Source organism: Anopheles stephensi, chromosome 2 (assembly GCF_013141755.1).
Source record: "Anopheles stephensi strain Indian chromosome 2, UCI_ANSTEP_V1.0, whole genome shotgun sequence".
Classification (NCBI taxonomy): domain Eukaryota; kingdom Metazoa; phylum Arthropoda; class Insecta; order Diptera; family Culicidae; genus Anopheles; species Anopheles stephensi.
Genome location: NC_050202.1, coordinates 23,902,160 through 23,928,385, shown reverse-complemented (window position 1 = coordinate 23,928,385; position 26,226 = coordinate 23,902,160). Strand labels below are relative to the sequence as shown.

The 26,226-nt window shown below is 41.9% G+C and overlaps 1 protein-coding gene across 5 annotated transcripts in view; it reads right to left on the bottom strand.

Moving 5' to 3' along the window:
- The window catches only part of LOC118506271 (MOXD1 homolog 2-like), an 89,886-nt gene that overhangs the window by 24,458 nt on the left and 39,202 nt on the right, over positions 1-26,226 (bottom strand). For all 5 annotated transcript variants that reach the window (XM_036043184.1, XM_036043183.1, XM_036043181.1 and 2 more), the window contains 3 exons: positions 20,669-20,824; positions 12,687-12,959; positions 3,696-3,875 (listed from right to left, as the gene is read on the bottom strand). In XM_036043184.1, the coding sequence (XP_035899077.1) occupies positions 3,696-3,875; positions 12,687-12,959; positions 20,669-20,824 (609 nt within the window). The remainder of the gene's footprint in view (positions 1-3,695; positions 3,876-12,686; positions 12,960-20,668; positions 20,825-26,226) is intronic.

Below are 26,226 nucleotides of genomic sequence, written 5' to 3'. Positions count from 1 at the left end.
GACCAAGATAACATTATTTACGTAGGTATTACCATGTTCTTATAACTAAAAAAAAAAAATCAACCTTCGTCGAAGAGCTATAAAATCCAAAACTTTTAAATATAAGTGATAAGTGTAAGGTAGGAGTGGGAATGTAGGAATGCAAGACAAAAACTTTAGGATGAGGTTGATAAGAGAAGTGAACCGAAACAATTAACAGAAACATCGTGATCAAACAGATCACCTAGCGAGATTAACGCCAATAACACGTGCGTCCTTAGATCGCTCTGGGAAAACCGCGTTCGACGCATAAGGGTATGCAAAGTTGAGAAGGGACATATAAAGGAATAGCTGCACAGAACGGCAAGGGAGTCAATATGGGAAAGAAGGATGTTGGCAATAAATAACTTGCGGGCATAACGATTATCAAGTCTTATCAAATCCAGCAGCTAACACCACATAGAATAAGAAAACAAGGAAGCGCTGGAGTCGTACAATAAACGCGTGAACTTCCTCTGCAGCAGTACAGCGCTCTAAGACACGACGGGTCCCGAATCTCAGTAGCCATATGTGTGATGAGCCCCAACAGCTTACACCATTTTCCTACATCATTATATTTCAAACTTGTAGCAATACGGCCAGGCCGTTATTTATGAATAAAAAAAAAATATTGCAAACTTGTATTTTGAAATTTGATAGCTCTTGCGTTTGTCAAAGCTGTTTAAGCCATTATTATTTTCTCCCTGCATTTTCAATATTCAAATATATTCAAATCCCCTGCTTATTCAAATATAAAACATTTAAAATCCCACACATACAGGCAAATATAGTTACATAAAATATCCATCGCTTGGCATACGTATAAGGGATTGAAAGAAACATTAAGAAGTAAAAGAGCCCTGCACACAACTATATAAACATCATGTTTTTTAGAATAAAATAAACCAAAAAGCAAGCTAAAATTGATGTTGTAGCACGTAGAAGAAAATAAAAATAAAAAACACATTTCAATCAAAAAGTTAAAAAATTATAGCTTTCCAAACACCGACAGAAATTAATTTTCAGTCGGTAAAAAATTAATCAAAAGAACAACTAGCTTTAAACAGACCTTTTTGAATGTAAATTGATTTTCAGTATTATTGTAGCAGCATAAATTCATTCCAATTTTTTTCTGAATTTAGGCATTTTTGATAACCTTTCATATGAGGCACCAGTATTGAACAGGCATTGCCTCTAAAAATAATCGATGAAAAAAAAATAATTCAAAATGTATTTACATGAATAAAAATAGTTTGAAGCTTCTTGTACACTTGAAAAATCTATAACAATAGCATAGAAACATATTTTCCGTTGGTGTTTCAATAGTTATGTTACTTGTGTAAAATTATTTTTAAATTAAATTTTTTTATAAGCCAGTTTTTCGAATATAAGAATATTCTGGCATAATCAAAGCATGAGGTAATGAGGCGATAACGGCGCTGGTTTTTAACACGGCAGGACCGGGGCTCAAATCTCATTCAGACTGCTTCCTCGTACGTTGGAATGACTACTTTACTACGGGTAAATTTAGGTCAAAGAAGGCCAGCTATGGCTGGCCGATACCTTTGGAGGTTTAAGTGCAAAGGAACAATCAAAGCATGACAAACAAAAAAGCAATAAAATAGGAAAACCATTACGATATTCACGGGTTTGCCAATCATGGATATATAAGACTCTAAATATTATAAAAGCTGTACTCATGGGAGTATTTACTCTATCACCAAGAGGAAAATTCAAAAAACTAAAAGGAAAAATTTGTAGCCTACATTTGCAAGAGTAACATCCCAGAACAAGAGTCCCAAACGAGAAGCAAACTAATTTCTTACGAAAAAAAAACACAACAAAATATTCCTTTGTTACGCCTGACAGTATGCAAAGTACAGCACACCACGCTTGTACCCGACTAATTTCCCCGAAACCGGTAGCCAACAATTTTCACCAACACCAATTACAGGTGAATGAGCCTGCATGTTATGCAGGAGCACATTGTTCACGTTCAAAAACGCGCCATTCTAGGACACAAATGAATGTTGTACATAAAAGTAAATAAAAAAAACACACAACAAAATAAATAAACAAATGAAGGCGAAAATTTGTCGACACACTCCCGAAATGTAATATGTTTTCGTCGAATGGGGGACCAACGGTTTGTTTGCCTTTTTTGTTGTTGTTACTTTCGCCTAACATAAACATTCTGCAACCGATGCAGCGTGGACGAATTCTGTAAAGTTAGGTGCGTGGGTAGTTCAGTGGGAGTGAAGAAAAGGAAAGGGCGAGGAATGGAAACTATTTGTGCCTCCCACAGTGTGGTGTGGTGGGATGAATGTATTTTTGCCCTTGTTAAACCATTTTAGGGAAGTTTTTTTTTTACTGGTCCGCTTTTTGCTCAATTTTTGCACAGCAAAACTAGAACATTGCAGCATAAAGCAGCTTTTTGCGTCTAGTTTTTTTTTCTATTTGCTATTACAACAGAAGGATGGGTGATTTTTGTTGGCAGTTTCATTAACCGTCCTTGTTACTGGGTTCCATTGTTCCCGGCCATACCACATCTGTAGACATTTGTTTATTTTCTATTTTCCCTGTTTTGCTTTACAACGTACGCAAAAAACAACGCTCCCGCTCGATGTACTACGCAGCGGCGCTACACAAAAGCGCACTAGCTAGCTGCCGTCATAGTCCTGTGCTTTGGTGACCTAATTTCCATCGGGAACTCCAGAAAGAAAGCGAAAAAAACCGACGGAAAACGCAATATTAGCACCGACGGCACGTTTCAGCGTTCTAAACAGCCGTGAAAGAACGCACCCTTAACGGTTGCTCTTTAACGCACGGAATCACCTGCACGCACACACAAACACATAGAGCTTCAAAGTGAAAATCTTCGAAGCTTCGGTGCGGAACGGAAGCGAAAAATCAGTGATCCAGCAGTGCGTAAATGTTCTTTCATGTTTTGCTGCATCGGTTGGTTGTGCTGGCTTTTATTTTTGGTGTTGCTGTTGTGTCGCGTCTGTTTTACCTTTTTCTGTATAGAAAAAAAAAACGTCGATCTCCGAAACCGAGTCGCGCAAGGTGGGTCTTTGTATGTTTCATTTCCCTACCGGAAAGGTGAAAGAATATTTCTTGGCACACCATCCTTCCCCGAGCGTCTTTTTCCTTGCCAACTGTCGAACAGCTACAGCACTACACAGCACTGAACGGTGCACGTGAGGCTGTAAAGCGCGTGGAGGATGAATGAACAAAATAGCTTCGAAACCGAACTAGGTACAAATGGAAAACCCCGGGTGTGTGCGAGCTCGTACAGAAAGGTAGCCCGGTGTCGACGGAAGCAAGCCGTAACCGTTAGTTAATTAGCGGGCGGAAAATGAGAGTGACTTTTGTCACCTACATAAAACCAGTCCCCCGGCCCATCGTTGGGCGCCTCCCATTCCGGTTTCCGTTTGAACGTGGAAATCTGGTACACAGGCTTCCGTTCTGGCGCGAGCAAAAGGCAAACCAAACAAAAAACGTTGATTTTAAATGAAACTTCAGAGCAGAAGGCTACAAGAATTTTGTTGGTAAAAAAGACGAAATAACACCGAAGCCCGTTCTGTTTGTGTGCCGTTTTCTTGCAAGCCAATCTCGCACCCTGTAAGACACTGCGAACCCGGCCAAGTCCCACCTACCCCCGGCACACTACTTACGTCAGATCCGCGGGCCCAATTAGCTACGACGGTGTTGCAGTGCATCGGTTGCAGCCGGAAGCAGGGCGAACCACGCTCGCGGGACAGTTGCTCCAGCTCCTGCGACAATCCTTGACACTCGTACAGGATCAGATGGTTAAGGTAGAGGACGCTCGTGCTCGAATCGAACACTGGTTCGTACTGTAAGAGAGAGAGAGAGAGAGAGAGAGAGAGGAAGAACAGTATAAGAACGTTGATTGAGCATAAAAAACAAAGCAATAAAGCAGCGTGTTAATTGGCTTATGTAAGGTTGGTTTGATTGCGATCGGGCCGTTGCCTGATGGAAAGGGGGCCTCACTAGGGCAGAAGTAATTTTATTGCAGAACTAGAAAATTAATTGACTTTAGTCGGTGGTAGGCTATAGACGATTTGTAAAGGAATCTGGAAGTTGTAATTAGAATCAGTTGTGTTATTTACTCAATTCCACACACGTGGCTTTTATCAATTAAGTATTACAATTTGAGGAGTAATGAAATGGCAGTTTGGATAAAAATTGAAGACTTTGCAAGGCTTTTATTGATTCTCTTTTTGAACCGATGCTTGAAATCATCCCTTTTTGTCTTCACGATCCATCCGAAGACTTTATCAACTTGTACAGTATTTTTATGTCCATACAACAAGTGCCTCCATGAGTAAAACAATAGTCCCTTATTAACACAAAATTTGAGCAACTCCAGGCTTCTTGCTTTTGCACCTTAAATAGTACAATGCTTTTAACGTGGAGGAACTTATTCTATGAACTGAAAACATATAACTGATGCATAGAGAAAACATAAGAGCATTATCAGATTTGATGTACTCCAGATTTTTTCTTTACGAAACGGATCAAAATAGTGAGTCACTTCCTGATAATCGATTACAATTGCTTCAGATTTTAAAACACAACTTACTATATCGTAGAAGAAATGAAAAGTAGACGTCTTATGATGGACTGATTCCAGCCTCCCTACAATGATTAATATTTACTCTTCAGTCGATGGACAAGTAAACCCTCTAGAAACCGTACTACAAATACAAATTCGTACGTTGTACAAAACCTTTCCGTTACAGATATATTTACATTTTATTAACCTTACACAGCCTCTAGATCGAAAACTTCTTCATCTGATATCTTGGCTTAACGACATCTTAGGTCATGCCTGCAATGTCATTTCTGGCTTACTAGATTTATTGATACCGCATCGAAAACATTGCTGACGAAATTGCAGAAACATGGTCGGTACACGTGAAGAAATGTTTCAGAGGAGTCGAATGTTATACGACACTTGGTATGTTGAAATACCCTTCGAAAATAATAGAAATTCAAAAGTCATCCAAAAGTCTCATGATTTCAATGTAGTGAAATTTGGGTACAGGTGTCTGAAAATCAGTCTAAAGCGTGAAATATCTTGAAGATTATTGGACTATCGGTTGAAGACTACAAAAAATCTAGCGTCAACCAAACTTCGTCAATCTAAAGGATTTTTAAACTGACCTCGGCAGTGTCCAGCATTGTTTTTGCCAAACTTCTGTCAGAGGACCTCGCCCAATCATTTTGTAGCCAAGTAGGAGTGCAATTATTATGCTTCATTCCTAATTTACTATCATACTAGTATAATAAGAATAACCAGTCCTGCGTGCGGGATATGGTATACAGTCCTGCCGTATGCAAGATCAGCACGTCTACCTCTGTACCACAAGACTGCTCCAAGAACTAACTATTATACTACGGGTAAAAAAGAAGCAAGCTATTCAGAAATGGCTGTAGCAACCAGCGTCAAAATGTTAGTATTTTTTATGTTATAATAGATATGTTTGCATATTGGAACAGGTATTTACGGATTTTATTTACACAATTTTATCATAACAACTGTAAGCGAAAACAACCTTGAACGTTCAAAAATAAGACAAGTCCAAAAGACAAGCTAAAGTAATTCATTTACTGTATTTGAGCAAAACCCTCCTGTAACAGACTACGATAATCCTCTCGCCAAGCTCAATTGAATCCACCATGTGTGAGAAATGGAAGTAAATTTGATTAAAAGCATATCTTTGCCATCATGCCATGCCATAATATCATTTCCATTACCCCATTTCCCTCCCCCGCCCAGTTTGATCTACTCCCGAGGCCAGCTTTCCAATCCAATAGGCTACACTTTCAATCGTCGTCAACTATCATTCGAGTACGTCAATCGACGGCACCGGCAGTGATCAACTCCTGCACGGCACTTGATAAATGGAGATAAGCTGCCTGCCGCATGTACGGTGCTAGATTACGCCATCCGCCGCGTCCGACAACCACCGAGAATGAAGTTATTCGTGCGCATCCTACCACCGCACGCTAGCGAATACGAATAATGGTGTCACCTCATTTGCATAAAGTAGAGAAAGACGTTCATGCGTGTTCATCCTTGCTTTGTTGGGTGGGTAGTTGGCGGCTCAACTGACGGCAAATGGCTTAACAGATCATTCGGAAGCGAACTCGGGGAAGAGAACACAGCCCAACTTCCTCAAAAGCGAAGGAACCACCAGCCGTAACCACTGTCGAAGAAAATCTCGAACAAGCGCGATTCTCCGAGTGAATGATCTGTGAATACGACCGAAATGTGAGACATCGAACCTTGCTGCTCCAACCTGTGCCTTTTTCTCCCCCCGGGGGGGCGAAGGAATTGAGATTGATGAGTATTCCGGCCGCATATCACACACAGACACACAGAGGAGAAAACGCTCGTCAAAAGGCACACAAATGTGCCAGACGGGTTGACATTTTTGCGTAAAAGTGTGCTCCACCAGCCACCGGGTGCGCTGGCTCACTCGGGGGTTGTTGAAGAGTGATTTGATCGATCTACTATCGATTCTTTCGAGTCGTTTAGTAGGGCCAACTGAGCTGTACGTGCTGATGAGGTGGATGTTTTAAAAGAAAAGGAAGGATATAAACTCGTTTACTCTTTGAATGTGCGCTCGTTAGAATATTTGCCGTTTTCTAAAGGCGCTGCAGAGGGATGGTTGGATGGCTTGTTGGTATTCTTGCAGGATTAAGGCCCAATTTTTTTTAAATCTGTAATTTAAGTGGGACTGTTTAGCAATACGGCCAGGCCGTTCTTTATGAATAAAAAAAAAAAAAAAAAAAAAAGTGGGACTGTTTCAGTCCAAAGACGGACGAATTGAACAAAAGTGATTATTTATGAAAAGGTTACTTTAAAATCAAGCGAAATATTGAAAATAACTTTTAAAACTTGGTGAAGAATACAAATCTCAAGGAAGGACAAGTTTAGAGTTGTAGACATCTAAGCTCAATAACATTGCCGAGAATCTGGGACAGGTCTTTTCTTCAGTGTGAATTTTAGATAGTTTACACAATCTTAACTTCCTTCCAATATTTACGTTTTTTTTACAAATTGTTTTAAAAGATGCTTATAGCTATCAGCTATCAGCTATCAATGCACTACAATATGTGTCGGGAGGGACAGAGCTCCGAGATGGGACTCTGATATCATCGAGATGGTATAAAACTGATCTAACCCTCTTATCCATGCCGTAGAGGATGATGCTCAGAAGGATTTTTGGCATTGCACATAAAGAAGTATAATAAAGGACCTGCTAAATTGACGAGTTCTCTGAGACTGTTGGGTAAACCAGTGAATTAAACTCGCCAGGCTACGATCAACTGGCCATGTCATGAGAATGGCACCGAATTACGCAATTTGTAAAGTCTTTGTAGACCATTGTCATGGACTGAATAGGCTTTCTAGGCCCAAATTAAGTGATGAAGTTTTGGCGTTAGAGAGTGTGCCAACGTTTTAAAAATTTTCATGATTGATTAGAACAACCCTGGACGTTGACTTTGAGGACGATTCCGGACTGTATTGCTTGATCGTTGCATCGAAGTACTGAATTGAATCCTTTTATTAACAAAAAATGTGTGATTGGTAATGAAAATAGTCGTTTTAAGGAGACTTTTAAAATCGTCGACCCGTTCACCAAAGATGGGTTCATATGGCCGACTACGATTCCGGATGGTTCTGACGGTGCTGAGCAATTCCGATGGCTTCGATAGAGCCGATGGTTCGGATGATCCTGGACGATTCCGGACGTTTTCATACGGCTTCGGGTGGAACCGACGATTCCGTTTTCTTGGAATCGGAACCTGAGTCAAATCGACCGAATCAGGAGTGGAAACCAGGGAGTAATCGAGAGAGCCTATAGAGGATTGGGTGTCAAAAGTGCTGAAAACAGCATACACGTTTTATACACTTTTACTTATGTGTTAAAGCATTCCGCATATTCTTCATGAGTATAGTTCTGTACTCGATGAAACTCCTAATCCTACATCGTGTTCTACTGGTTGCCTAACGTTAGGCGCAAACACAATGTAATGAGATGACAAAAAAACGAGTTTACGAAGAGGAGTAAGAAAAATTACACAAGTATAAATATAATGAAGACAATACGGTGCCTTCCGTCATAATTAAAATAAAAATAAATAGAAAGATTTATACTCCAAGCATTTTCTCATCAGGAAGAAAAGGATAAGTTAAAAAAATAATCAGAAAGGATACCTGAACCACCCTATCTGCATGCTTACTTTCTCCTTACCCGGTAAGTCAACCGGCCTGCGTTGGTGTAAGGCGAATCTTTTCCAAACCGAAATTCTATTACCAGGATTAAGCAAACTTCAAGATTTTTTAATGTCCGCACGTTTTGCGCTTAATTTCTAATTAACGTGGCGTCAGTTGTGTTGTGTTGCCTCCGAATCCACAGATCAAATTACAAAACTCAACCCCTCCGCGACCGTTTGAGCATTGAGCACTTGGACCTGTCCTTATTATGTTCGGTTCCTGCTTTCTACACGAATTTCGGGACATTTGCAGCACGCGGTGTTTGAAGCCGGTCTCTCAACCCCTATTCTGTTTTTCCCCGTTTTGGAGTGGCGGTTTCAAATAATTCATTTATTCACCGCGTCTTCGTGGCATTAATTTCTCCCCTTTCTTGATGCAAAAAACCCGCGGGATGAATCGCTTCCTGCTGCGCTATCTAAGTCTACGGGAGCAAACGTTTTCGATAGGAATTCTAGGATCGTTTTTCAACGTGCGTCCTGGAACATCCCCTAAAATTTAACAATCATCAACCACTTTCCTTAGAATGGGATCTCTCGCGCTCTCTTTTAACCAACTAAGCCATCCTCGAAGACGTCATTTCTCTATCCACTATTCAGCTCTTAATTCAACGTAGATTTTTGGGAAGATTATTACAACGAAGTGTGTACGCGGGACAATCAAATATTTGCCCCGAGAAACAATAATGCCTACGTTTGTGTTCGAGCAGTTTTCTTTCGGTTTGTTTGAACTCCGATTCTACTGTGGCGGATCCCGAGGGAACGATTCCTTTCCAATAGGGTGACCTTCTTTTTTATGCAACGAATATACGCCTAACATACCCGTTCATCCCGGAACGGGATGTCCCCCCTTAGGGTGGGTTGTAAAATAATATTTACTTTCACCATGTCTTTTGTGAAGTGATTTTAGGAAATTTTTAACCCCCGCTCACGGTGTATGTAGAATTGCGTCTTGCGGTGATGCGATTAAAAATTGCTTTCTGATAAAAAAAAAAACTGTTCGTAAAGAGGTAGCAATACACAGAAGACCCATTAGGTGTGGAATGGTACCGATTGGTTATGCGCAAAACAGGATTCGCTATGCCTTCGCCTAGATCAAATAGGAGCTAGACACATTTGTTCCGGTTGGGATTTAATGAAAGTTTGCACTTTGACGCTGTATAAACAGTGTGCCAGTGGGGAAGTTTTCACATGCACACACAACAGAGCCTTTGTTGGGCGCTGTTGTAACACGTTGCACTATGGGATTGACATGATAAACCGGCGACTAAAAATATTTTGCTTCAGTTTGTTCGTTCTCAAACATTAATGGATATTGTTCCTCAGTGATAGTTTCAGGATTCTGGAAAAAAAATATTATTTTGATTATACCTCAAATAATTCGTTTTTCGAAACCTATGGTCAGTACGAATATGCTGAACAGCAATAACATGAAACTTGGGACGTTGCTACCTTAAAAATATTCAGTACAATGGTTTTCAGCCGTTTTTTCATTCATGTGGGGCTGTCTGTCTGGTTACAAAATGCATTGAAGTCATATTATTGTGCTACTTGAAAAGTTTTTTAACTCCTAGCACATTTTCTACCAGAATGTTTAAATAAGGTCATCACTTAGAGGTTTAAAAAAAATCAGTTGGAAACGGCTTGGTTTTTGTTTCGTACCTTCCTCTTTGGCCTAACGACCGGCTTGTTCATGCCTGCCATTTCTGGTTGAATAGACTTATGAATCGGTTGTTGAATAATCAATTCCACTACGGAGAAACTTGAAATGGATGGAATTCTAATCCCGGTCCTGTTGTGTGCCGCTGAACCACCACAAAAATGGCCAGCAAACACTGTTGAAAAATACTGTCTGAACGCCATCACTGTCTAAAAGGGACTTGGATCCAACCATCTTGAAATAGAAATTAAAAAAGGTCTACAATATATATTTTTTCTTGTAAATATCAGCTGCGCAAGAAGATTCTTCGATAAGATTCTAAAACTCAATCCCATGTCTGAAAACTGTCCTTTTCAGATTTTGTTTCAAAACTGTTATAATTAATAATCGAAAATTCTCTCAATTTTTCACCTGTTACCTCCTGTTTCAGAATCGATTTATGAACTATATTGAAAAACCGAAAATAATGCAAAATATATATTTAAATATCTTTGACACTCCTTGTCCCATAGTGGCGCAGTAGACAATGGACGGAATAAAGGAACAGGATATTAACAACAGCCTCGAGACAGATGCACCAGAACCATCTCCATTTTGACGATTTCCTAGTAGAAATGATTCGCTGTAAAGGCAGTTGCTCCGCAATGCTCCATCGCTAGAGTTGGTTTTTCTGCTTTTGGACCAGTAATCGATGGGCAGAAAAGCGAAGTACTCAAAATATGAAAAGACAAAATCACGACGTCACAAACGGTAACATGGACATGTGTGTCCGGGGCGAGTAAAACCCGTCCACAGTCTATCACATCGAAATCATGTTTTCTTCTCTCTCTCGTTTTTGTTAAGGGGGAAATATTTTCCAATCAATTTCCCACCGTTGTTCCAAACCGGTTTTTTTTCTTTTGTCGAATCGTCACATCCCCGTTCGTTGCTACCAACAAACCCGGATGCATATGTTCTTTGCACCTCATCACCACCTCCTTCATGTTGGGCAAAAGGAAGGATTTGTAAACGAAAACTGGGCGTACATGTCACACTTTTCTCTTTCTTTCTCTCTGGCATAACGCTTCACTCCACAAAACGGTACGTCTGGAAATGGTGTTTTTTCCCCCGCTTTTACAACTTTCTTATCGCTCAAACGCTCATTTCAACTTCAAGCCATTTTCTGCTGACGAAACCATTTTTCTTGAATCCGAAGGACCCAACAAAAAACAACGGGAATTCTGCACCAAACAAAGATACAACGGACGGATGACAAGGTTGAAGGAGACACGAAAGACTCGGAAAACATGTCCAACACTTTCGATCGTTCGGAAAAGCACCTCAACAGCCCATCCGTACCGGCTGTCTGGCTCTCCATATATCACCATAATGATAACGGAAATTGGAAGTGTACACAAGATCCATTTGCCGTATCCGCTCACACATTTCCAATTTATACACATTAGAAATAAATTTTCCATTCCCCCATTCGGAAAATGGGCCACAGAATTTTTTCGCTTCTTTCGATTCCGTTCCAGCATTCTATCGTACCGGAGAAGCAAAAGAAAAATCATGGTAAAATCGCGTGTGCTTCATGTACACGTAGAATTCAGGTGGTTGGTTTTTTTTCGGTGAAGGTACCAGGTTGAAGATAAAAAATATTACTCCACATGAAATCACTTTATAGCAGTAATCATCGTGGCTGAATTTCCACCCCCGAGGCAGAAACTGCTGCGGAAACGCTTCAAGGGCGGGGTGAAAAAGAATGCGAGCAATTCCAACCGGATATAAAGTACCTCCGGGAAGTGTACCGGCGTGCATCAACCAGGAAAATGGTGAACGTGTTATATTTATCACGCGGGCACGAGCACGTGAACGGGTGAAGAATTTCTTCCCACCAAAGAATTCCCTCTTTTATCGGTGGCTTGCGAGATCGATGAAGATGTATTAGCATCCATTCCGGCGGTGGTAAACCACGATGATCTGAAGATTACTACCAAAGGTTTAAGGTAGCTTAGCGCTCCAATGCTCCAAAATAAAAGCGAAACGAAAATCGGGAACCATTCCAAATGTGTCGATCGAACACACCAAATCATTCCTGTCCCATTGCTCGGTCAAATGGTGGTTTTCGGGGTTTAAAAATCTTCCGACATTAATATTATTTCGTACCATTTACTGCCACCCGTAACCTTCGAAAACCAAGCACCGCATTTCGTGGGGGGAGTTTTAAGCAAGAGCAGCTTATTGATGCTTCATGCCTAACCGTTGTCGGTTTGCCAAATCGGTAGTCGAAGGCAAAAAGGAAGCGAAAAACTCCCGTCAAATAAAACGTAACACTTTCCGATTTTGTTGCATTTTGTACCACCCGCAAACACCCGAATAACCTCCCGAAAGAGAGGGGTGGAAAACCTCGGTGGAAAACCCTCCGCACGCGGTTGACCGATGCGCTAAATTGAATGAAATTCGGTCCGGAAATTGAATGCCCGCTCGGTTCGCCCCGTAAAAGCGTCGCCCCCGGGAGTACGTGGCCGGAAATAGTTGACCATTTTTTGCTCCAGTTGACAAAGCGGGTTTTGTTTTGGGTGCTTTTTTTTTAGCTGCTTAACTTTGTGGGATAGTGTGTTAATGCATTTGGTGTTGTTGGTGGCAAACGTTATTGCTTTGGGGCTTTCATGCTACAGCTTTACCATTATCGCACATCGCCCAGAACGTCACTTACCCGCACGAGATGATGCTTTTGGGCGAAGTCGTCCAGCTTGAAGATTTTGCACCAGTACAAGCTTTCGTCACTGTCCGGCAGCTCGACATCTTCGTTGCGCAGCTCCAGTATGCTAACGCTCGGTGCATTCAACAGCTCGTCCTGGCTGGACCGTTGCGTTAGGAAGATCGAACGTGAACCCTTGAAGGCGACGAGCGGTTGGGGTAGGGTGGCGTTCGAACCTTTCTGTGGTTTTTCCTTCGAGTACAGGAAAAGAACACGCATGGTGTCGTTCTGGAAGAGTGGGGGGAGAAAGAAATAAGTAGAGAAAAGTTCGTTTAGTAACAGTTGAAGAAGACAACAGAATGAAAATAGAATGTATGCAATCCGCAATACACATGGGCTCGGTGTCAGTGAAACAAGAATGTATGCAATCCACAATACACGTGGGCTCGATATCGTATGTTTAGCGTTTTAACTTAGTTTCAATTTAGGTTTTCAAACTTCAAAAAGCACAATTTTATGCAAAAACTGGCTTCACTTTAAATTTAAAGATTTAAAAAAGAGGAAGAATTACACATAGTTTATCAAAATTAATAAATTTTAATTAACAATTATTTTGCCACTTTGTATTATAATTAGATCCTTGTTACTACAATCTCGAAATACTCGGCCTGCCATTTTTGACTTCTTTTAACTAAGAGGTCTGGATGGGATTTGAACCCCAGTCCTGCCTTGTAAACTGCTCTCGCCCCTATCAATAGGTCTAGTAAGCCAGAAATGGCAGACATAACCTAAAAAGGTTCGTTAGGCCAAGAAAGCAGAAGCAGATAAAATATGATAGGCAACATCCCTATTGCATAAAAAGATGACATACGTAAATATTTTCGATATTTGTAATCTTGTTATTGAAAGTAGCAGAAGGATTGGAAAAAAGAAGGATGCACCTTCCTTGTGACCAGTCAGCGAAGGAAGTGTTAATGATCAGTCGCGAGTCACAGAATAACCAATGTAAGCGTGAAACTCTTTCATGTTTACTAGATTGGATAGTAAGTTAAAATATTGCAATGAATACCGTCCGCTTATTTTTTAACACTTATTTAAAAAAAAACGCTATATTATGTAAAATATAACAAAACAAACTCCATTTAAAATCACTTTAATTTATAACCATTTAAAACAATTTCATCTCATCTTTTTACGAAAACAACTTTTCCACTCAATATACTGCAGGTTGTTCACCATAGCCTAAAAGCACTAAATCCTATCGATTGCGTTATCAATCGGCCTCATTGTTGGAAATACATTTCCCACTCAGCACCTACTGACCCCCCCTCTACCTTGTTCCCCAACCCAATCACGACCACCATTTAATTGCCATTTAACCGTGTTAGCTGAACAGCATCGGATAATCGATTTAAATTGCTCATCCTGTTCCACCCGGCAAACAGAGTGACGGAGTGGTTAACAAAACTGTCCAGAAAAATGCCCTTACCTACACACACACACACTCACGCAAACGAAAAACGCATCCAAAAATATTGGGCAAACAATTTCGGTGCAATTGAGCTAGTAATGCTGATCCTCGCACACCCGCGCTCCGTTCGCATTCCACCCCACCGCAAGCTGGATTGGCATTTTCTGGGGTGGAAAATTCATCGGAAATCGCCAAAAACCCAATTTCGTAGCGAAAATGAAACATTTTCATGTCGGTCATCATGAGCTCCGATCGGCAAAGCCCAAAAAGCGGGAAGGAAAGAAGAGCTCATCGGACGGGAATGCTCGAAACAATCCGAACAACCCGTGGTACACCAAAGCAGGACAAAGAATGAAGTGCAATATTTTCCACTCCACACGGCCACTTTCCCATCTCCACTCCTCTCGTTCCTCTCGTGGTGAGCTAGAAGGCGTTTGCGTTTGAAGGGTTGTTTTTTTGCTCACCTCACCCGCATGGCCACCGCAGACGGTTGTACACTTTCGTGCAGCTCAATGGTAGAATGTTGGTAGCATTGATTTGAAATTGGTAAGCATTCAGGCGTAATAATACTCACCCCGACCCACACACTCACACATTCTAGAGCCCCCGGTTTTACCACCGCTCCACCGTACCGAAATGGATTTGTATTGCCCTCGTACATGTGCGTTGCGCAATAATGGAATTACGAAGCATGAAATTTTATCTGTTCCATGGTTCCACGCTTTATCAATTGGCGGCCCTCGCGCTGGTGGACTCTTCCTGGTTTTCAGTGGTGTGGATTGCTATACAAGTTATACTTTTACGTGTTGAAGTGTGTGAGTTTTTTTTATCGGTTTCTCTAGTATACAAGAGAGAGTTGTTACGAATGTGGTAGACTTGTGATGTGGAAGCACTTTAAATACAAAAGCCTTTACCGTATCGTGAACCAAACGGGTACAATGTGAGAAGTTTGCAAATGAAAGAAGTCGTGCTTATCTCTGCAGCCTCATAGAGCCAGATGTGCAGTCGTGTCTAAGTAACCAATACTTGAGCTTATTAAAAGTCTTGTATCTTAAAAATTCTTATTAAAGTAATAAATGAATGAATGTGAACATTGCTAATTTTCCTGCTTCTTTGGCACTGCGACCTAGAAAAGTCTCTCTGCCTGTAAATTTTCTGGTGTTGGTGATTTATTCTATGATAGCCTCGTATAGTTCGCAGCTAAGTAAAGGAGGACGAGCGGATCATACTCGGTAAAAAGGTACGTGGCTTTTCCTAATAACCCACAGTTAATTACTTGGCTCTACAATAGAACCGTCAGTTTACAGCCTATAGTAATGATCTATGACCCGTTGCTGGAGAGTCAATCTTGCGTACGGGGAGACAGTGTGGATGGGATTTGTGCCCCAGACATTGGACTGACCCACTCAAGCGCACAATTACTAACTGAAGCTTTCTTATTTATCATCTATGAGAAGGAAAAGCCATGAAAGTTATGCAATACGCACCATTTTTGCCCACGGCGAGCCTGATTTTTAAAGGACCTCATCTCTATAAAATAAAATTTTATTTCTAGAAGTTGCGTAAGGTCTTCTCTTAAAATATTTTCATAATCGTTATAATTAAGTACAATTAATTCACGATTATTGAGCTTTGCAACTATTTTCTTGGTTGGAGGCATAATCATAATAATTAAAAAAATCATAAAAGGCTCGACATTACAATCAGACGACAGTCTCCTATACTCAAACGAATCATTTATGGATTCTACTCAAGATGAAGTAGGCAAATCACTGGTGGCATTGGACCGTTTTCTTCCTATTTCATACTTTTTAAGATGAAGTGCATAATTAATGGCTATAAATTGTTGAAACTTTAAACAATGGTGTATCATGAAAGACATCACGAAAATAAATCGGTCCAGTTCATTCTTGGAATTGTTGAACTTGAAGCCATGAAGCACCCAGAAATTGGTCAAAAATTGAATAATCAGTAACACAAGAACCGACTAAGCCCTACAAATTGGTATTACTCAATAAAGGCATAAATAAATGTTCTGATTTAGAGTATTTGATTTGGTCAAAATTGTTGTAAGAATGTACTTGGCTTGCCTTTGCTGGTTCTCCTTGACTTGGTTTTACTCGTAACTCGATAGTCAGCTCTGCATACGAGGAGCCGATCTGTATTGGATTTGAACCTCGGCCACCTGCCGTGTGAAGACCGTCGCTCGGTCACTAGCTTAACCTTGTTGCAGCAATACAAACAATTGAGTGCCTAAATGTAGGCTATAACGAGTTCCTCTCCACTCAATCTCGGTTATTCGCCATTACAAAATTCAGATCCAGACAGATACAACTAATTCAAAACAATTATAAAATATCCTCTCTCAATCATAACATTTCAAAACACACTTAAAGCTGGGGTTCGAAAACAAAACTCAATCCCTCACAAAAGCACCACTCTCCGAAAGAAAGTTTGCATTACAATTTGAATAAATTAATGTTGTGAAAAATGTAATTAAATTTCAATTTCACATGTAAATCCAGCAACTGCACGTTTTCCTCGTTCGGAGGAACGCATTTTCTAACCCTCACGCAACCTCCCCTACCCTAAAACCGGTCTCATCGAGCAGCTAAACTTCAACAAGTAGCTACCACCGCTGACGGTAAGGTGAAAGCTTTTTGGTGCCTTTTTTTCCCCAATGGCGGGTAAACTCCAAAATAGCAGTGTTTTCTATTGCGTGTGTTTCGGTGTGTTTGTGTGTGTCAGCACAGGGGTACGATTTCTCAGCAAATGAATCCTCACAAAAACGCACCCCACCGGAATGGGTGCTGAGGGCGTGAGCAAACGGGGAAGTGCATTCGGTGTTCGTGAGCCAGGAATTTATTATCATACCCGTCATCCAAAATTCCATCTCTTTTCTTGGCGAGATGGAAGTGTGGAAAGGTACGGAACGCGAGCAAGGTGGGAAGTTTAGTGGGATAGGAAATATTTTAAGTGAAGCGAGCTTTTTCTTGGATTTCAGTCAACTCTCATCCCACTGAAAACACGATGAGGCCGGCGCGAACACTGCGGGAATGCCGATGGCGATGAAGCACAATTTATGCAATAAATGCAAACATATTTGATTAAAATAAAATGCGTGCGCGTGGGAAGGGTAAGATTGGGAGTTGGTGGTGGTGGTGGGGGACGGTAGGGAGGTTGTATTCTTCTATGAATGAATTCCACCGTACAGGAGTGGAATGTCGCACTGTAGCACCTTTCTCCCTACTCATTTCGGTTGGTTGCCTATCAAGATTCTGGTTTGTTTTTTCGATCAGTTAGCTCCCGGGAAGGATTTCCTGTATTTTTGCATGTCCTCTTAAGCGCTCTAATAGACGAGGTACCGCGTACCGATTCGCCTCTCATTTATTGTTATTTTCAACCCTCGGTGCGCTTGGTGCGGTATCAGTGCACATGTTAATTTCAATTTATATTCAAATATTATTTCTTCAGCTAGGATCTCCTATTTCTAGGGGAATGAGTCCTGGTCGCGTCATCCGCTTTTCCCCGACCCTCCTGATAAGGGACTCCTGGTCCAACTCGACACAACCCAAGCAAGACAAAGCAAACACTTCCAACAGGCACAGGCATCGTATTGTGTCTCTCTGTGTGTGTGTGTGTGTTTGTGTGTATGTGGGTGTGCTTCCTTATTTTCATAATTCAATTTCCAATTAGAAAACAGGATTTTGACTATTCCGACACCTTAATCTACCCGGGTCCGGAGGCGGGCGGTTTTTATCTCAATTAAATTCGGAGAGCGAAGAAATGGTCGCCGCCGATCAGTTGGCCGAACACCCCGGTCAGGACCCCTGGTGGACTGATACCACCGCCGCAAACTTTCCACCGGAGTGTGCGAAGGACTGCAAGTTAATGGAATTTGCCACTCGAGAAAAGCGGTGCAGCTTTTTCCGAACCCGAAATTGAAACCCCAGAAAAAGCCCCGCGCCGTCCTTCACACGGTGGGTGTGAGAGTTGGAGAAATTATTGAGGTGCGTTGAGGTGGTGGGTTATTCGTGGGCTTAAGGATATACCCGACGAGGATGGGGCCGCTTCCACGGTATCGGTTCGGTCCGGCACATAATTCCAACATCCTACAGCCCTTCGTACCCGGGATTATGATTGAGTTTGGGCCGTAATTGAGTTTGAGGTTTGAGTTGGCTCTAATGGTCGATCCTAGTTGGATTGCTGTGGCAAGCGGTTCTTGCCACAAGAAGCCCCCATCCTGTTTTTTTCCGAGAGGGCTGAAGTTCCATTTTAACAAGATTTAGATTTTCGGCCAAGTATTGAGAGGTACCCTCCGGATCGGATTTCTTCATTAAAGGCTAATAGGTACAAGATGTCTTGATAGATTATCTCTTATCCGATTCCGCTGCAGGTCTTGTAATCGGTAATGACGTTTGTGTCTTTAAAGTTTGCAGAAAAAGAGATACGCAATCCCCAAAGTTCGCCAGGTTAACGAGAGACAAAAAGTATACGATGCTCAATAAAACACACCAGCTCTCCCATCTAGACACTTCACATCTGATTTATGATTCACGCTTCACGGCTGCCAAATGTCGACCGGCTTAAGCAAACCAATGCAAGCTGTCAGCAAGCTGTTCCTTCCGGCAGGATGCGGGAACGTCTCGAGTACCAAACACCGAAAAGTGGTACAAATTAATTACACAATAAATAAAGCATCATCTGAGTTTAATGCCGACATTGCATTGGTTGCCCCTTGCCCTGTTCGGCGACATTTTCGAAGACGCGTTTCGCCTGTCACCCTCTTTGCTCACCCTCATGGACTTTTCAACTGTCATCGTAATTCCAAACTAATTGGAAAAGTTCCGTTGTAATTCGCCCGGCCCCGGTGTTTATTAACGTTTTGCCGCGTATTCCTAGCGAAGAACAAATTCTTCAACCCATCTCGCTGATTGGATAATCGAAACTCTCAGACCAACACACAGACACACAAAATGGGAAGCTGAGGTTTGTTGGGTTTGGTGTGCGATTCGATAGTTGAAACTGCAAAGAAAATTGGATTCATCGCTCACTTCACCTGGGTGTGCCGGGGGTGGGCGGCATAACAATGAGCAAATACCAACTACGAGGTTTACCGGGGTTCCTTCACCAGGAACAAGGGCTAAGCGTAAACCCGTACTGATTGGAGCATGAAACAACTTCTCCCCCCCCCCCCCCCCTGGTCTTTCGAATGCAATTCTTCCAACCCAAAAAGGAAGATTACACGAGGTTGAAGCGACAGAAGGAGCAGAACCATGGTGTGGGAAAAACTTTTCTCACCCATCTGCCGGGGAATGTCCTAGGGTTTTCCGATTTTCCGAAGTTCCAAAACACCTTCGAACGTCTCGCCGCTCGTTGGCGCTTATAAATCGCTTCCGGGAAGCGTTTGTCCACCCGGCCGTGCTGGTGTGGGTTTGGTACGTCGGTTATCCACGCTTTCCTATCACATTTCCGGATTTGCCTTTTGCTAGCAAAAGTCAGTCCTGGGCTACTGCACTGTCGATGCACAGCCGCCCGGACGGTGTGAATCTATCGACCCTTCGAGGTTGCCCTGGACGATGGCAAGCGCAAGGTGATACACACCGACGATATGCAAATCGATTCGCCACCGGGAAAGGATGAGTCCCACAGGAATGGACCAGACACAATCAGCCCGGTTACGTCGGGACGATTCGCAAGCAAAGATGGCAATCGCTACGAACGAAACCTGATCGGTGAAATCGATGGCGTTCGGTGCTGGTCGATGGTCTCTGATGGAATGGCAAACCCAGCCCTGTTCTCCACCGGACATTGAGTAGCTCCAGTTGGCTCCGACACCACGAGTCTTGGGGCAGATGATGGTTGGTTGGTGAACTTCAACGGGGTTTTTATTGTTTGATCGTTATCTCGGGTTTGACTCTTTCCCTCTCCCTCCCTCTATTTTCCCTTCTCCGATCTGCAATCTGACACACAATCGCACCCAACCCAACCAACCAACCACAACCACCCAAAGGCCTGGTTGACTTTGACGGGGGAAGAAATGTGGTACCATTTGCGGGGTCGTTGTCTTAGCGCGACGGTGGGAAAACCGGGACAATCCGGGAGATCACCCCACCGGCCCCATCGGGTCCCTGATTTATGGCAACAGTTTGTAAACGATTAAATTTGAATTTCGCAATGGTTCTCGGTCGGTCAGGTTTTCGGTCGGTTGTCAGTGGTCAGAGGAGCTTGGAATCAACCGAACCGAACCACGAAGGTTTTCCCTCGCTAACCCGACACGGGGGCCAGCGGGGGTTAGGTGAAACAATCGAGTTTCGAGTATTGCGCCCGCGCTCTTGAAAGATGTCAAAGTCAAACTGTTCACCCAAATTGGCTACTTGTAACTTTGTGTCACACAGGCGCGGTACAGCCGTATTGGCGCTAAAGTGGATGTATGCTATGGTGGAGTACGTACTCGAGAGCGGGCAACTTTGCCTGTACGTGACTGGATTGCGTTTGTGACACACACAGCACACTGCACACTTACCGTTATCGGGAAGTCATCCTTCATATCACAGGTATCCAGATTGCGCTTAAATCTAATTACGGTGTGGGTTGTGTTCTCGTAGCCGAGCAGAAGCGTGTAGTCTTGCGAGGAGTCGACAATTGGTTCACCATCGCTGTCCGGTCGGATGTGTCGATCCTGGGAAAGTAGACGAAAGGGGAAAAGAAGTACATCAGTGAAAGTTGCGCGGAGGTCCAATGCAAGTATGTTGCCTTTTCTGGTAAATATGTTTCAATGAACTGTATGTAAGGTTTTTCATAGGAACGGAAATACTGGAACTAATATCTTAATATTCTTGATACAGTGCTTTCGGAGTAAATTTTCAGTTGACTTAATATTGCTTATGAAAGAAAAACACTTAAGAAATATTTTAAAAATAAATAAAGTTGTCTTCGGAATATTTTCCGATAAGATATTTTACCTTGTCAGTTTCAAGATGATAAGCAGAAAAGTATCTGCAGGATTTGTGCAAAGTCTTAAAATTATTACAAAATTATCTCAAGCAATTTCGTATAGCAGACAAGAAAAAGCTTTAACGGAATTGAATGCTGTGAATAAATCACAATCAATAATACAAGGGAAAATAAACATTGTTGCAAGTCTGAAGGACATAATCCAGCTTAATGCGCCTGCAGATATGCAACACACTCAACACATAGAAGAAATTGGGCATTAACTTTGACGTCAGATTTTATTATTGGAAGAAAATATTCCGAAGACAACTTTATTTATTTATTTATATAAATGTAGGTAAGCGTGTCACTTTAAATCTACATAAATGCTCTTAAACATATTGCTGAAAAGTGAATGTCCATTTATGAAGACCGTTTAAATAAATTAGGATTTTAGGGCATTGTTAAGAGTTAATTGCAAAAATTATATAAATTATAAAATTAACAAAAAAAACAATCAAAATGATTTCAGTTCAAACAAAATCTACTTGGTTATACAGCGAGTTGGTCATATGTGTATTTGGATCGTAATTGCAGAAGGCTGTAGATCGTAAATATGCCGTGAAAAGGTTTCGTTCTCGAGGAGTGAAATTTATCTTTGATAGAAGAGTTGGCTAATAATTTTATGAAAAATTTGAGCATTGAGCCTTCTTTTTCTTGAAAAATTATTTGAAAATTGCTCTTGAAATGAACCGCGACCGGGGTGGAGATATAGAAGAACGATCTGAAAGAAGACTGATCTTCGAAACACAGCCATGTGATGTTCAACACTGCAAAACTTGCCCAACTGAACATTTAATTAATTTTAGATAATATGCCTGAAATGTTTTTTTGGTAAAATATACTCCTTTCAAAATGCCTAAATGTAGGCAATATTCATACGAACGATTCAACATATTTTGAAATCTTTTTTTCGTCGATAGCCTCATGCAACTATTTCTTACTTTCTTATCTTGCCTCTCCTCGCTTGCAATTGAATAATTATGTCAAATCGTTAGAATCCACTCGATTGAAATAACTAACCTCCTAGCTACAAGAAAACAAACGCCAGTGCATCAATAATGATCTCAAACCCCTAAACATTCGCATCAACTCGCATGTCAAATAAACAGCAAACTCTGTGACAACATTATTGCATCAGATAACCATCACCCCATCGGTTCGGACGAAATCGTACCGATCTGACCACAAACTAAGCAATGCCTCGTCAGTCAATTATTTGGTAATTCATTTCCAACGTCCAATACAAAAACGTCCTAGTTCGCCACTCTCACCGACTTGGCCGGCGTCCAACGTTATGCCCAACAATGAGTGGAAGATGGGATCCGCAACTCATCAGCAGCACCCAAGCCTAACCCCTTGCATCATTCATTCGATAATCCGTCACATGCCGGAAATGGACGGTCCTCTGTGTTTCCACGCACGGCCATGGTCACCCACTCTCTAGCTCGCTCCTGATTATCCTTGTGTCGCGAGTATTTTCATTACGCCCCGCTTTGCGGAATCCATCACCCTACGAACCATCGGTCGCACGACAATTAGCGCAAACCTCACGGAACAATAATTTCCGTTACAGAAAGGCAGCTACGAGGAATCCGGGCCCGATTTCCTAATTACGGTGGCGCGCAGTAGGGTCGCGCAACAGCCGGTCAGCGTGCGGGCCAGGTAAGAGTGGCGCCTAAATTTCGGCCACCCGCATTTTGCTACTTGCAATTTTTGACGCTTTGTTTTGCGGATTGGGTCACCGCCGGAAATTGCTCGTCATAAACATCATGCTTCCGCTGACAGCTGACACAGTGGACGATGGGTGAGTGTGGCTGCGTGAGTTTGTACGTGTGTATGTATGTGGCCGGGCATCGGGGGTAAAGGACAGCTAGCCATCCTCATTACCCAGTGCCCGGTGGTGGGTAATTGTTCACACAAATTGTCGAAAATGCCTCGTTGACGCATGTCCGTACAAATATTGCACGGAACCACGCAGCTTTCTTTAGCGCTGCCGGTGAAGGCATTCGATTGGCAACTAATTTTCCGGCCCGCTCGACCATTGTAACATTAGTGGAAAACCCACTTCCGTTGTGCTCGATTGGCACGAAAGACCCTTTGTAAGTTTCCGGCCACAAGTAGTGTGGCCGCCTCGGTAAAACCCGTCACCATCCAAACGCTGTAAGGCACGGTGGTCTCATAAGTGCAGAATTTCCCGCAACCCCACACATACTGACAAGCGACAAGGAAAAACTGACCGTTCCATTCGCGCGTAGTTTATTCACGCATGATTTATGGTGGAAATAATTGCTACAATTTGTCATCGCCATTTTATTTTATGGGATGGCACACACACACACCATTCAGCAGCGTGGAAAACCAAATCCTACCCTTCAGGACACCAATCATCTCCGGGACCACCAGAAATGACCGAAAGCGTCGTCCACTTCTTCGCCGCTACCGGTCATTATTGGGTCGAGGTTGGTGTGGCACAACACTGCGATGGCTTCGAGGCATTGGCGAGCAGCGAAAATGATGGACAGTAATTTATGTGCAGGTCGTGTGGATGAGATTTACGGGAACATCGAAACGGTGAAGGTGCAGCCTGGTCGCTACGGAAGTCTTCTTCTCCCCGTGGGCGATTAGATGTGATGGGTGTGATAGCGTTTAAGATCCATTCGGGTTCGGATATCGTTCCTTAATCGACTGGCTTCAGTGTGCGTTTATGCGTTCCTGAGATGAGTGGTTTGGTAAAATGGAGTAGCAGGCGTGCGAGAAGGAATAGTAGAGGGGCTTGATAGGAGCCAATCTTTGGAACTGATTGGTGAGAAGAATTTCAGGATAATGCCTTCAATCAAGCTAATAAGTTTTCGTTCACTGGTACTGAACATACCTAGTTCTTTACTGCACTATACTGGTACTGTCAATATTGGAAGAGTAATAAAAATAATAGTATTTCAAGTATCAATACAAAATCAAATTCTATCTTAGTATCTGGTAAAAACTTGTCTAGCCTGAAGGTATTTGTTTCCTATATCAAATACAGTATTTTCAGGAGAATGTGGAGAAAAAGATTCTAATCAAAGGAGCTTTTTGGCTAACATTTGCATGCAAAATTTCTTGTCTATATTTTTTGTCAAAATACATTGAATACCTTTTGTTAGGAAGTTAAAAAAATCATAAACAAGTACACTGAAAATCCTATATACTTTCTGCAAATAAACGCCCTAAGGTATGCAATATTATGTTTTAATATTTCTTTCTAAGTATTTTATTTCATGTTATAAAAAATTCACCTCACCAAGTCAAATAAATCAATGATTTATGTTTTTATATTCATCAGTGACTGACCGGTCTTAATGCTACCAATTTAAAAAAATTTCTTCAGCTTTTTGGGCATTCAAATCTCGACAGGTCTCGTCCTGCCGTTTATGGTTTCCTTGATATGATTTAACCCGTAGCGGGATAGTCAAGCGCAGATCAAGTTCAAGATTCACAATTAAAAAAAACTGTTGTCAAAATTGTGTAAAAAATCTTAGTGCAAGTAGAGGTTATCAAACATATTTACTTAATTTGATTTTGAATATTTTGAATGTAAAATAAGTCATATATGTTAGACATATTGCATACTTTCAGGCTGAATTTTAAGGTATAAATTAAGGAATTTATGGAATAATTCAGTAAAATAAGTATGAAAATTTTCAGAAGAAATCTTTCTAAAGGGAATTATTTTCGAAGAATTTTATTCTGTCATATTATATAGGATCTCAAATCAGTTTCAAATCCTTACACCCATGACACGCCTAATGGACAAATCGTTTGAACACATTGTTCATCAGCTTCACGTGTGTTCGTGTGATAACACTTTCTGATATCTTTTCTCATTCTCAAGTAAATAAAGTAAACAATTCTTAATGCAATGATCCATACAGCAGCTGCAACTGATTCTCAAAATCAAACCAGTTACGGAAATCATCTTCCATCGACACTCATCTATCTCACTACAAACATCTGTACCACGATCCTTGCTTTGAAGTGATCGCACGCTACACGTTCATTGTAAACTTATTATAAGCACTTAATCGTTCTCGAGCGTGCACACACTCAAACCGGGTTTCACCAGTTTCACCACTCCAACCGTGGTTTGCACATCACAAACTTCAATTAGTAATGCAAATACAGGCAATAATTTCTCGCATTTCCCGTAGTCAACTGCAAACAATTAGCTATAATCTGCCTCAAAGACACCAGCGTACGCCTGGCAGGTTCGCGCCACATTACTCATTACGTTCCTGCTTTCCCGTAGCTTTTATGTTTGATCTGCTCCAGTTCCGCAAAGCCAGAGGCACTAAAGTAACGCTGTCGCTTGCTGTCTGGGGTTTGCGCGCGAGTTGTCGTTTACATAAATCATGACATTTATTTTCACATCAATTTGGCCGAGATCGGGTAACTTCCGTTGTCGGTAGCGGTTGGCGGAGATGTCGCACCGGGGTTTTGGATTCGGTTTGATTACACCTCTCCATCGCCCACCTTGCACGAGATCATGTCTCTTAATGGACTCACACATCCTTCTGGTGGCGTAGCAGTCGGTTGCATGTTTCTGGTCTGATAACTCAATAAAACACGCTGCCAACGCTGAACGCAAACGGTTTAGAAGAAGTTAAAATTTCATATCAAACAACATGTTTGCATTAATTTAACTTTCCATCATGGCGGGCAACAAAAATCATCATCAGTGTAAGTCAGCCAGCGTCAAAGCTCGGCTTGCGCGACACGTATGAGTGTGGAGCATTGCTGACTTTACTCGGGACCCGGGGATCAGGAAGTGCCGTCGACGTGGGCGAGAACGGTGACAAGAATGGAGTGTAGTGAGTATGTAGTAAAACTTGTTTTCGGCGAGCTTGCAGCCCCGAGTACTTGGGTTGTCTTTCTAAAGAGGATCTCGACTTTCCGACATAAAAGCTATTACGAGTGTACTTAGCAACTATATTACAACAACATCATGATTCGACCCAGTAGTGGCAGTAGGGTACGAGCAGCCCGAGAACTCTTAGCGTCGAAAAGCTTGTCTGCTTCTGGTAAATACATTTACTTAAACACACATAC